The sequence below is a fragment of the Cupressus sempervirens genome, chromosome 5, assembly GCF_028749045.1.
Source record: "Cupressus sempervirens isolate cs-2001-9-10 chromosome 5, ASM2874904v1, whole genome shotgun sequence".
NCBI classification, from domain to species: domain Eukaryota; kingdom Viridiplantae; phylum Streptophyta; class Pinopsida; order Cupressales; family Cupressaceae; genus Cupressus; species Cupressus sempervirens.
The window spans coordinates 974,779,422-974,791,877 of record NC_143122.1 but is presented as its reverse complement, the minus strand read 5'-3'; the positions used below and the strand labels follow the sequence as shown (position 1 = coordinate 974,791,877).

Genomic DNA, 12,456 nt, shown 5'->3' with positions numbered 1-12,456 from the left:
ATTTTTATCCTATTCTAATGAATTACATTTACATTGGAATATTGAACTAAGTAAAAATAACCAATATCATATTTTTAATAATTGTAATAATAAACTTTAACAAATTACTTTAAATACAATAGAAGTTAAAATAAACAAATTACAATCTAATATATATACATTAATCACATTTTTATCCTATTAAATCACATTTATTATTTCCAAATAATATAAACTTATACAATTAGTTTTATTTATTTTTCAGACAATAAGAAACTTGTATCATTGAACACAATACTAAAAACTTATCATTGGATGATTGTATATTTATATACTATTATTTTAAATAATATAACTCAAAGTAAATAAAATCCATTAACATCATTTAAGAACAAAAACATCTCATTATGCCAAAATTCCCTATAATGAGAAAAGTTACCTTCGTAAAGCTTGTCAAAATAGCGCCCCTCTAATGTCTGTGTTTCTATAGTAGATAATGTTATTGTTTCCACCTTCATTTTTGTCTTGATAAAATTTTCTTCCTCTCCCATGACAAGTAAGACCTTTGGACAACCATACACTCTTATCTTCTCTACACTATTCAGGTTCCAGTAACAGTGCGGTAATCTCTGCAATGCCTCACACTTCATTATTGTCAGAGTTCTAAGAGAAGGAAGTGCTCCCTCTTCCACGATTGGCAGTTGCTCTATCTTATCCATCTCCAACATTGAAAATATCTCAAGCTTAGGAAATCCTCCTCTCTTGCCAAATTCCTCTGGAAACTTCTCTATGTCGGCGCACTTAACTATGTTGAGCTTCTTTAAACTAGGAAGTTTTTGCAAAGTGGGTAGTTGTTTCAGCATCCGGCAGTTAAAAATAGTAATGGAGTTGAGATGTTGAAATACACAAAATGTGTGAAAAATCAAACTATTGCAGTCACTGATTATTAATCTCCTATCGCAAATGATTATTAAACTGCTGAAAATAAATTCCCAGCTAATATCGAAAAATAACACAACTGCAACTTCACTTAAAATACGGAAAGAAATGCGCAACAGAATCAACACAATATTTTTGGACAAATTGTCCCTGGAAAAACCCCTAAGGGAAAACCAGTTCTACAGATGAGAAATTATATTAAACTTCAGCAAATCAAGAGATACAAAATTCCTTGCCTCACACTGGCAGAACTCCGACAACCTCCTAATTTCTCCCGTTGATATTTCTCACTGCTATCCCTGCGCTAACACTGCGCCCTTGCTAACACTGCAAGACTGTTTGCTAACACTGCAAACTCCTTCACCAAAACGCTTCTTCAAATCCAAATGACCCAATGACCCCTTTCTATACTACACCTGTTGGTAAACCAACGACCGAGATTAAATCTAACCAACGGCTGAGATTAAGACAACTCGACAGCCAATAATAGAATTGGTTGCAAAGTGTCCAAAAGGAATCACTAAAATTAGTAAATAATAACCATTTACTAATTTTTGGCAAGTGGACAAACAGCTGTCCAAACCACCCATAAATACAATCGCTATTCATAGATAAGGACGAACAGCTGTCCAAGCTATCCATAAATAGTGCTGCTATTTCCGGGTCAGAAATAACAGCTGTCCAACTAACAATAATTAACACTCCCTCTTAGCGAGGAAGCTGTTCTGCATGACACCCATCTTATCTCTGAAGAAGATAAATTTGGCCTTTCCCAAAGCCTTCGTCAGAATGTCTGCTACCTGCTCATCTGTAGGTATGTATTGTAGTCGAACAACTCCCCTTTGTACACAATCTCTGATGAAGTGATATCTGATATCTATATGTTTAGACCTATCATGAAACACTGGATTTTCAGACAACTTGATGCAACTCTGATTGTCACAATGTATCATAGTAGTCTCAACCTTCTGACCAAACAAGGCTACTAACAACTTCCGAAGCCATATAGCTTCACATGTCGCCATGCTAGCTGCTATGTATTCTGCTTCTGCTGAACTTAGAGCCACAGACTTCTGCTTCCTGCTGAACCAAGATACAACTCCTGATCCCAAGCTAAAACAACACCCTGAAGTGCTCCTTTTGTCTGTTGTACTTCCTGCCCAATCTGCGTCAGTATAGCCTATCAACCTGATACCTTAACCTCGAACATATCTGATCCCATACTCGACTGTACCACACAAGTAACGTAGCACATGCTTAGCCGCTATCCAATGCATTCTCTTTGGTTCAACCATGAACTGACTAAGAGAGTTTACTGCAAATGCTATATCTGGTCTAGTGTTGACCAAATACATAAGCGAACCAATCAACTGTCTATATAAAGTGGGATCTACATCTTTCTCCTTAGATGTATCTACCTTCCTCCAATTCGTGATCATGGGTGTAGACATGGCTTTGCAATCCTCCATCCCAAATTTCTTCAAGATTTCAATGCAATATTTCCCTTGACCAAGGAAAATCTCCCCATCTGTTTGCCACACTTCCATGCCTAGAAAGTAGTGCATAAGTCCTAAATCCTTCATCTTGAACTCTTCTGCAAGGTTCCTCTTGCAATCCACTATGAGCCCTAGTGAACCTGTAAGAAATAGGTCGTCCACATAAAGAAAAAGAATGAGAATCTCACCCCTAACCATCAAGTAGTAGAGGTTAGCATCTGCTTCACTCTTCACAAAGCCCATTTTCTGCAAGTATGTATCAATGCGCTCATACCACGCTCTAGGAGCCTGCTTGAGTCCGTACAATGCTTTCTTCAATCTGCACACGTGGGTCTCTTTGTTGTGTGCTACAAAGCCTTCTGGTTGTTCTAAGTATACCTCCTCCTTCAACTCACCATTGAGGAATGCTGTCTTGACATCCATTTGATGGATCTGCCATCCCATCTGTGCTGCAAGTGAGATTACAGCTCGTATAGAAGTATACCTGGCAACTGGAGCAAATGTCTCCTCATAGTCTATTCCCTCCTTCTGAGAGAACCCCTTTGCCACAAACCTAGCCTTGTATTTCTCGATGCTACCATCTGCACCGTGCTTTATCTTATAGATCCAGCGTGATCCAACTACAGCCCTATCTGTTGGTCTAGGTACTACTTCCCACACATCATTCTGCATTATTGAAGAATATTCCTCAACCATAGCATCTCGCCATACCTGATGTTCTGCAGCTTCCTGATAGCTAGAAGGCTCACTATCTACCAACTGACTAACTAATGCCACATAGTCATTGAACTTGGCTGGTTGTCTTCGCTGTCTAGTACTCTTCCTAGGAGCTCCCACAAACTCCTGAGTATCCCTTTGTGTATCTGGAACCACATGGTTCCTGCTGCCAACTGTAGAGGATGAAATGTCAACCTCTAAATCTTCCAAATGCATTTCCTGTTGCACCCGTTGCTCCATACTCTATGAATCTTCACTAACCGAGTCTACACTCGTACTGGTAACTGTACTTGAGCTTTGATGCCCTTGACTTGGTCTTGGAGCTTCTGTTGGCTGCTCACTCTGATCATCTGCTGGCAAATCTCTGGATCTCTTGAATGCCTTGTCCTCCAAGAACTTGACATCCCGTCTGACAATAACTCTTTTAGTCCCCGGAATGAAAACCCTGTATGCCTTTGAGGTCTCACTGTACCCAACAAAGTACCCCCTCTCTGCAGTCTGATCTAACTTTGTACGTGTATCTCCAGGAATATGACAATATGCCAAACTCCCGAATATCCTGAAGTGACTAACATCTGGCTTCTTCCCTGTGAAAGCCTCCTCTGGTGTCATCTTCCCTAACACCTTGTGTGGAACTCTATTCTGAATGTAGACTGCTGTATTACACGCCTCTGCCCATAAGTAACGGGGCATGTCCTGGTCATGTAGCATAGCTCTTGCTGCCTCCGATATAGAACGGTTCTTCCTCTCAGCAACTCCATTCTGCTGTGGATTGTAAGGAACAGTCCATTCTCTCTTGATTCCTTCTCTGGTGCAAAACTCCTGGAAGACATTTCCTTTGTACTCGCCTCCATTGTCTGACCGAAGAACCTTTATCTTCTTTCCTGTCGAGTTCTCCACAAGAGCCTTGAACTCTTGGAATCGATTGAAAACCTCATCTTTAGTCTTCAAGAAGTATATCCAGGTCTTTCTAGAGAAGTCATCAATAAAAGTAACATAGTACTCATATCCTCTGAGAGATTTCGTTGACATTGGTCCACAAACATCTGAATGTACTAGATCAAGAACACCCTTAGATCTGGTGTCACTCCTTGGAAAAGATGCTTTCGCAAACTTCCCCAACACACATCCCTTACATACATCATCATGCTCTGTGCTCACCTCTGGAACACCTGTCACGGTCTCACGAAGCAATCTAAGTGCTCCATGATGAATATGGCCCAACCTCCTATGCCATAGCTCTCCAAGATCTCTAGGATTATTGTTGCTCATAAGTGCCTTAGGAGTATCAAACTGCAATCTATAAAGGCGACCACTCCTAACTCCAATAGTTATGGGTGATTTCCAATCCTTGTGCTTAATCAACACATGTGTCCCTCTAAAGAGTACATTATACCCCCTATCCTGAAGAATAGATACAGAAATCAAATTCATACCTAAGCCCGGCACATATAACACATCATGAAGAGGAATTATCTTTCCATTCTCCCTCTGAAACCAGTCCCTTTCCCAACAGGGTTGAGTTTGGACAAGTTTCCCATAGAAATCTGGATGTTGGTGTCCTCCTCCTTGTAACTGGAGAAGTACTCTCTAACTCCTGTCATATGAAATGACGCCCCACTATCTATATACCAAACACACTGTGAGGTTGAGCTAACCATACAAGCTATGAGTGCAAACTCATCTTCCATTCTGCTGGAGAGTTCTTCTGCACTTGCTGAAGCTACCACCTGCTTCTTACCCTTTTTCCTCTCTGGGCAATCACTGACATAGTGGCCAAACTCGTGACATCCAAAGCACTTAACCTTAGAAAGGTCCTTCTTCTTCTTTTCACTTTGTGAATTTGATCCTTTGCTAGATCCCTTCTTTGCTTTCCCTTTACCCGCTAGGGCAACGTTCTCTTGTTCCACCTCATTTTTCTGACTCTTGTTGGCCCCATTGACAAGACTTAGTCTAAACTCCTCCTGAGTGAAATCAGTCCATAGTCGATCCCAACTTGGTAAAGTATCTCGTCCACTGACAACTTGAACAAAGACACTCCATTGTTTAGTAAACCCATTTAGGGCTATTCTCACTAGCTCATCATCACTAGGGCTATCTCCAACAGCTGCTAACTCATCCTTGACAAGTCTGAGCCTGGTGAGGTAACTTGTGACGTCTTCTCCCTGATTCATCCGGGTATTCTTTAGCTTCTCTCTGAGAATCAACTTCCTGTTAGTGGTAGCATTCTGGTACGGATTTAGAATGGCGTCCCACATCTTCTTTGCTGTATCTAGCTCCGAGATATGTGGAACAATATGATCCTTGACACCATCAAGGATAATCCTCCTCGCTTTGGCATCGTCCTTCCTATATGCTGCAAGCTGTGTTGCATCCGTTGGTATAGGTACACCACTGGTAGCATAATCCTTGATACCATTCTCTTCCAACAATAAAGAAATTCTGGCCTTCCAGACACCAAAATTTGAGGCACCATCCAATCTATCCTGATCTCTCAAACCAGCTGAAGCCATCTCAAGGGTTTACAGCAATAATAAATCTAAAGAGATCAAAATTTCTTTCCTAGGGCAAAACTCTTCTACCCTTAACAATGCTCTGATACCATGTGAAAAATCAAACTATTGCAGTCACTGATTATTAATCTCCTATCACAAATGATTATTAAACTGCTGAAAATAAATTTCCAGCTAATATCGAAAAATAACACAACTGCAACTTCACTTAAAATACGGAAAGAAATGCGCAACAGAATCAACACAATATTTTCAGACAAATTGTCCTTGAAAAAACCCCTAAGGGAAAACCAGTTATACAGATGAGAAATTATATTAAACTTCAGCAAATCAAGAGATACAAAATTCCTTGCCTCACACTGGCAGAACTCCGACAACCTCCTAATTTCTCCCGTTGATATTTCTCACTGCTATCCCTGCGCTAACACTGCGCCCTTGCTAACACTGCAAGACTGTTTGCTAACACTGCAAACTCCTTCACCAAAACACTTCTTCAAATCCAAATGACCCAATGACCCCTTTCTATACTACACCTGTTGGTAAACCAACGACCGAGATTAAATCTAACCAACGGCTGAGATTAAGACAACTCGACAGCCAATAATAGAATTGGTTGCAAAGTGTCCAAAAGGAATCACTCAAATTAGTAAATAATAACCATTTACTAATTTTTGGCAAGTGGACAAACAGCTGTCCAAACCACCCATAAATACAACCGCTATTCATAGATAAGGACGAACAGTTGTCCAAGCTACCCATAAATAGTGCTGCTATTTCCGGGTCAGAAATAACAGCTATCCAACTAACAATAATTAACAAAATGAATTTTCTATCCGGAGTAATTGTAGACCCAATAGCCAAAGTTTTCTCAGTTTTGACATGGAAATTATGTCTTCAGGTAGTCTTTCCATATCTGTGAGATGCAAATAGAGAGACTCCATTTGTTTCATGCTTCCCAACATTCCCTCTTGAATTATTTCACTGTTATTTTCAAGCCCCAACCTTTTGAGATGTTGCAGAGTACCCAAATCACTGATTGAAAGCCAATTTTTTCCATGCTTATTCCACCCTATATTTGATGAACCATGGGCAGCCAGGTACTCTAGAGACGTAAGGTGTGATATCCCATTAGGCAAGTGGTGTAGACCTTTACATGAACCGACATCCAAAAGTTTCAAGCTAGTCAACTTAGAAATGCCGGCCGGAAGTTCTGTGATATCAGATCGATAAAGATCTAATATTTGAAGGTTTTGGAGAGTAGCAATAGAGTGGGGCAGCTTTTTGATTGGCACAGAAAATAATCGGAGACAAACTAAATTCTTCAAACATTCAATGTTGTTTGGCAGCGATTGGAGTGAAGTTTTGGACAAATCGAGGACCTTGAGAGAGGTCATAGTCCGAATCACCTCTTTTGGAATTTTTGTCAAAGAAGGATTCCAAGCAAGAAGCAAGGACCGGGCGCAGGGAGCTCTGAATGCCTTGGGAATTCTAGTGAGACTGTTGTCCGTCAAAGAAATTCTGACATGTTCTGAACATTCATTTGCTCCAATCTCAAGAAACCCTCTGCCTGGTTGAAAGAAGCATTTTTCTTCCTTCTCAGCAATTTGATGTGCTAAATCATATAGAACATCATGTACAATGAAGACAATCACTCTTCCATCATTATCCTTACGGACTGGCTCAACAAGGCATCGGTCTGCTAAAAGATTGACGCATATCTCGCTAGTTTTGAGAGGATTCTTCCCAACGATCAACCCTTCTCCAATCCAATGCAATGCTGCAACTTCAGTACTGATGACTTTGGCTTTTGAGAAAGCAGCAAGGTAAAGGAAACACAACTGCAGTGAAATGCCATACTTTTCCACGTTTGCCAAAGCATCGTAGCTTAATCTCAACCTGCTCAAAAGCGTACCTGAAAGAGAGTGTGTAGCTTTGTTCTGCAACCTTTGCATTGCGAATTCCCATTCATCTGTGTCCGTGATTCCTGCCAGTGCATGCCCGATTACTTTGAGAGCTAATGGAAGCCCCCCACACTCCATGCAGACTAACCTAGCTGTTTCTTGGTCAATGCTCATAGGCAGAATCCCTTCATTGTGTGGAAACGCATGGAAAGAAAACAAACTCCAACTGTTATCATCAGTCAAATCTTGCACTTCAATGAGGGATGAGTGAGGAACACCCAACTGTGAGAGCGCACTCTTACTTCTGGAGGTGGCAATGATGTTGTTGGACTTGAGGTGTGGAAAGAGAGGCACACACAGCTCCTCTAACAAGCAACTTGCACTTGCTTCCCAGAGATCATCTAGAAACAGGGCAAACTTATGTTTTTGCATAGTTTCATTCAACCATTTTTTCACTTGGTCATCCTCTGTACTGTCCAATCTTTCGTTTACTCTCAGAGATATTTGCTTGACAAGATCATTTCTCAGAATACTGAAAGATGGGTTTTGAGAAACAGTAACCCAAAGCATCAAGGCATTGCAAAAGAGACTCTGTACCTCGTCACTGTTGAAGATTCGCTTGAGCAGAAGAGTCTTACCCGCACCGCCCTTCCCAACTATGCCCAAACGACACAAGTTTTTGTGCTGCTGTGAATGGATCAGCTCCACAGCTCTGGATGAAGCAGAATCTTGTCCCAAAATGAGTGTCTCCTCAATATACTTCTTGTTAGAAGTGGCTAATGGAAGTGATACCATTTTCATTACTTCCAATGCTCGATTCACAACACTCTCCAACATCGTCTGCTCCTCACTGGACACATTCAAACATGTCTTTTTTAACCACAGACGCACCGTTCCTAAATAGTGATGCTGAGTCTACTTTACATGGAAAATTGATACATTGAATTACAAGGAAAGTATATTAAAAGCTATGTAGATTAAAAATGTTGAGACTATCATAGTTTCACAAGTTTGTGAATTTGATCAGAGTGAAAGAGGATGAAGGAGAAGGATAGGAAAGAAAGAAAGATATAATAGATTATAGAATATGATCTAAAATATTGATACTAAAAAACATACATAATCAAATTCAAACAAATTATTAAGAATAGCTATACGTATTGCTTACTCTCGGTTATTGATGATTGCACCATTAAAAAATGAGACCTTGTGCAGTGCCATCTTCCACTCTTGGAGCTTTTCAGAGCTGTATCTATGGTTTTCTTCGTAGTCAGAGAAAGCACTCGCATAGACACCTTTTCCTTGAGCCACCCAACGCAGATCGGTAGGTCGAACACAGTAGAAGACAGGAATGATGGGTTTGCCAGATTTGAGTATAAAAGACAGCTCAGAAAGACACCATGGGGATTGTGCGTATGTGGGAGAGAATATTGGTACATGTAGAGAAGCACTACGCATTGCTTCTTCGATTGCCGCGGGAAAGAAGTCTCCCAACTGAAGACCCTCAGAATCAAGGAAACCCCTAAAACCCCTGCTCCGAAGGGCATTGTAGATAGCTCTTGCTAGCGTCTGTTTGACATCTGGTCCGCGATGATTAATATATATGCCCCACGGGAGTTCATTCTCATGTAATGGGGCTGAGAATATAGATGCAGATGGAGGAGCAATTTCCTCAAAGGCATTTGTAACTTCCATCTCTGACTGAACTCGGCGGTGGGTCTGTTGAAATTGTGAGGAAAGCGCGTGATGTGGTTTGTGCATTGAAAAAAATGCGAAGAAGGGAGGATAATATGACTCGAAGTGGTCGGTGCCATATAAGCTCTGTCCAGGTGATGATGCTGTGGAAAACAGTTGATCGTTATATAAAACATTGGAATAGCTGCACCCAATCTTGCCCATTATCGCTTGAACGTGGTAGTAAGTATTATACTAATTTTACAAACCCGTGATCGCTCAAGATTGTCGGATTCTTGCGTTACTCTAGATTATATATTTAGACTACCATGTTTAGAGTAGTGCATTAAAAAATATTCTATGAATGTATATTCTTAAAAATATGTTTCTTTCCACTACCATGTTTAGAGTAGCTGCATTAAAAAATATTCTATGAATGTATATTCTTAAAAAGATGTTTCTTTCCACTGCCATGTTTAGAGTAGCGCATTAAAAAATATTCTATGAGGCTTCATTTGGTTGCAGGAATTGGACAAGAATAAGAAAATCTAAATACCTGCATTCGTTAATTTGACTTTTATTTGCAAAATACAAAATTGGAATTAGAATTGCCTATCCTAATTTGACCCCAAAATGAGCATAGCAAAATTCATTAAAGAAGATAGAATAAGAATAACTTACTCTTATTCCAATTTTTAATAAACCCAATTTGATGGGTTGTTGGGCATGTAACTTTGCCATTTGATTGTATTTTGCCACTCAAATGCATTTTTGGACTATTTTTTCTTGTTCATCATAAGATATAAACTAGGTCAACATTATTTAACATTTAATAAGCATTTTTTTTTTAATGACAAAAAAGACTAATATCATATTTGATATCTTTTCTAAACTTTCATAAAATTATTTTTACAAATAAATGTTATGTTAAGTCTTATAATTAAAACTATGTTGAAAGATTATTTAAATATCATATTAATAGTCTAGACTTATTTGTATTTTTTATTTTCTTTTAATATATTTAAATAATAAAATGATTTTAGTTTTGAACTAATACCCATAAAAATAATTTGACTTAATTTAGAATTAAATTTATAATATACAAATATATAATGTCCTTTGAATTTTGATGAATTTCAAAGGTTGTGGTATTTCTTTCACTTATAAAATCAATTTAAAAAATAAAATAAACACTAATTAAAATAATTTCGCTTTTAAAATTTTAATAAATTTTCTTTTTAATTTAAAATATTATCAAACTAAAAATAATAATTTAATTATTATAATTTTAAAATAAAACTTATTCCAATTCCTATATCAATTGTTGCAACCAACCATAGAATATGCATATTTTGATTCCTCTTCTAGGTTAACCAAACAGGTTCAAATGATATTCCATAACTTATTTTAAGAATGCACGAATACTACAAGAGAGCTTATTCCAACATAGATGAATGTCACATTCAACAATTCTTGCAACCAAATGGGACCTAAATGTATATTCTTAAAAAGGTGTTTCTTGAGTATGTTTGCTTGTAGGAGTATAAATTGGGAATTCAAATTGAGAATGAGAATAAAAATTGGAATTTGAAATACAATTTGAGAATAGGGATGTAGTATCAGAATAGGAAGTGGGATTTGGAATGAGAAGCAAGAATAGTAATTCTAGTCCAGTTTGGTTTGACAAAAAAAATAGAATTGCAATTGAAACTAAAAACTCACAGTCATGTGCCTAATGTCGAAGTTTCAATGCAAGAGCTCAAACTGGCCTGGCTTCAATGATTTGCTATTAGATTAGGCCATCAAAATTTTAAGAGAAAATAATAATGGGTTTTTATATGTTGATGAAGCCTCTACAAATACAAGAGATGGCATTGGTTGTTGACAACTTTTACTGAGTAAGAAAGATTTGGAAAAATAATTGCTAAATATGTTAGAAATTAATCCAAGTTTAGGTAAACAAGGTTCAAAACCTTGGACAAACTCAATAGACATTGGTTTGAATTTTCAAACTTTGGTAGCTAATTGAGCATCAAATTGTATCCATCCTGGTGCATTTTTATTGAAATGACATTTTCATGCTTATGTTGCAACTCTACAAGGTGTAATCATATAACATGTTTCACTCTCTATTGTAGGGCCATGAAGGCTTCAAACAATTTCATGCTTTCTTATTAATTAACAACATAGTCCAAAATTCTATTAGTGTTTCCAAACAATTTTCCTCTTCGGATTCTTTACACAATGTTCAACTATTATTTGGCATTAAAAAAATAAGTGTACATTATCAGTTTGACCTAAACTAACATCTCTGCATTGCCTCTGTCACTAGTAGATTTTCCATTGATTTTTGACCAAAGGCCATTTTAGCTTATGATTTTATTTTTTTGTATATGTCCCAAAAAGGTCAAAATTTTGACCTTTGTAAAGTTTAATGTCAAAACATTGACCAACATTGGATATAAAAAAATTAAAAGAAAATTAATTCTCATTTCATTTCATTATAGTGGCTATGCATGGGCATGAGAAAGGGTTAAGCACAATAGTATAGGTGTGTAAAAAAATCAGATTGACCTAGTGATTTCATGCTTATAGGTCAATTATATTGAGCATAAACATTCAAGTTAACCTAGTAAATCTAGGCATGAGTCAGATTAGTGGCTAGAGAGTTGTGTGGAGTGCCATTTGTAAACCCAAATCTAGATCATTGGGGTTGAATATTGGTTGGAGAGCTATGGAGCACCATTTGTTATAGTTCTCGATCAGTCAAATCGATGATGGTATCATATGGTGGAGGTACATGATCTTCCCTAAATATTATTCTTATATATTTGAAATACTCACTAGACTCATGGATTATTTTTTTGAAAAAAGAGAGGTAAAAACTTTATTGAAAATTAGAACAACTAAATACAAAACAGCAAAGGGCCGAAGCCCCAGGAATCACTAGAGACCACAGAAAAATCAAGAACTAAATCATCACTCCCCAATACCACTTTTATCATCTACAAGAGTCCTCTCCAAGTCCTGACATAACTCGTAGGGCATCTACTCCCACTCATCAATCTTCCAGCCATCTATATCTTCTTATGCCCATTTTGCCAGACAATCGATTGCCCTATTTGATTCCCTTGGAATATGGGCATAAGACACTAAATCCACTAAAGAACTAACTTGTAATATTTGTTGCACTATCATAGATAGCTACCAGTTAACATCAGAAGTCTTCCTCTCAAG

At 38.0% G+C, this 12,456-nt stretch overlaps 1 protein-coding gene across 1 annotated transcript; it reads right to left on the bottom strand.

The window, feature by feature from the left end:
* Window positions 1–335: 335 nt before the first annotated feature.
* On the bottom strand, window positions 336–8,130 carry LOC149559201 (disease resistance protein RPS5-like). The gene is made up of 2 exons (XM_089828377.1): window positions 6,467–8,130; window positions 336–891 (listed from the first exon to the last, which is right to left on the bottom strand). The coding sequence occupies exons 1-2, from the start codon at window positions 8,113–8,115 to the stop codon at window positions 336–338; spliced, it is 2,205 nt and encodes a 734-aa protein (XP_089684503.1). The 5' UTR covers window positions 8,116–8,130.
* Between the last annotated feature and the right edge of the window lie 4,326 nt (window positions 8,131–12,456).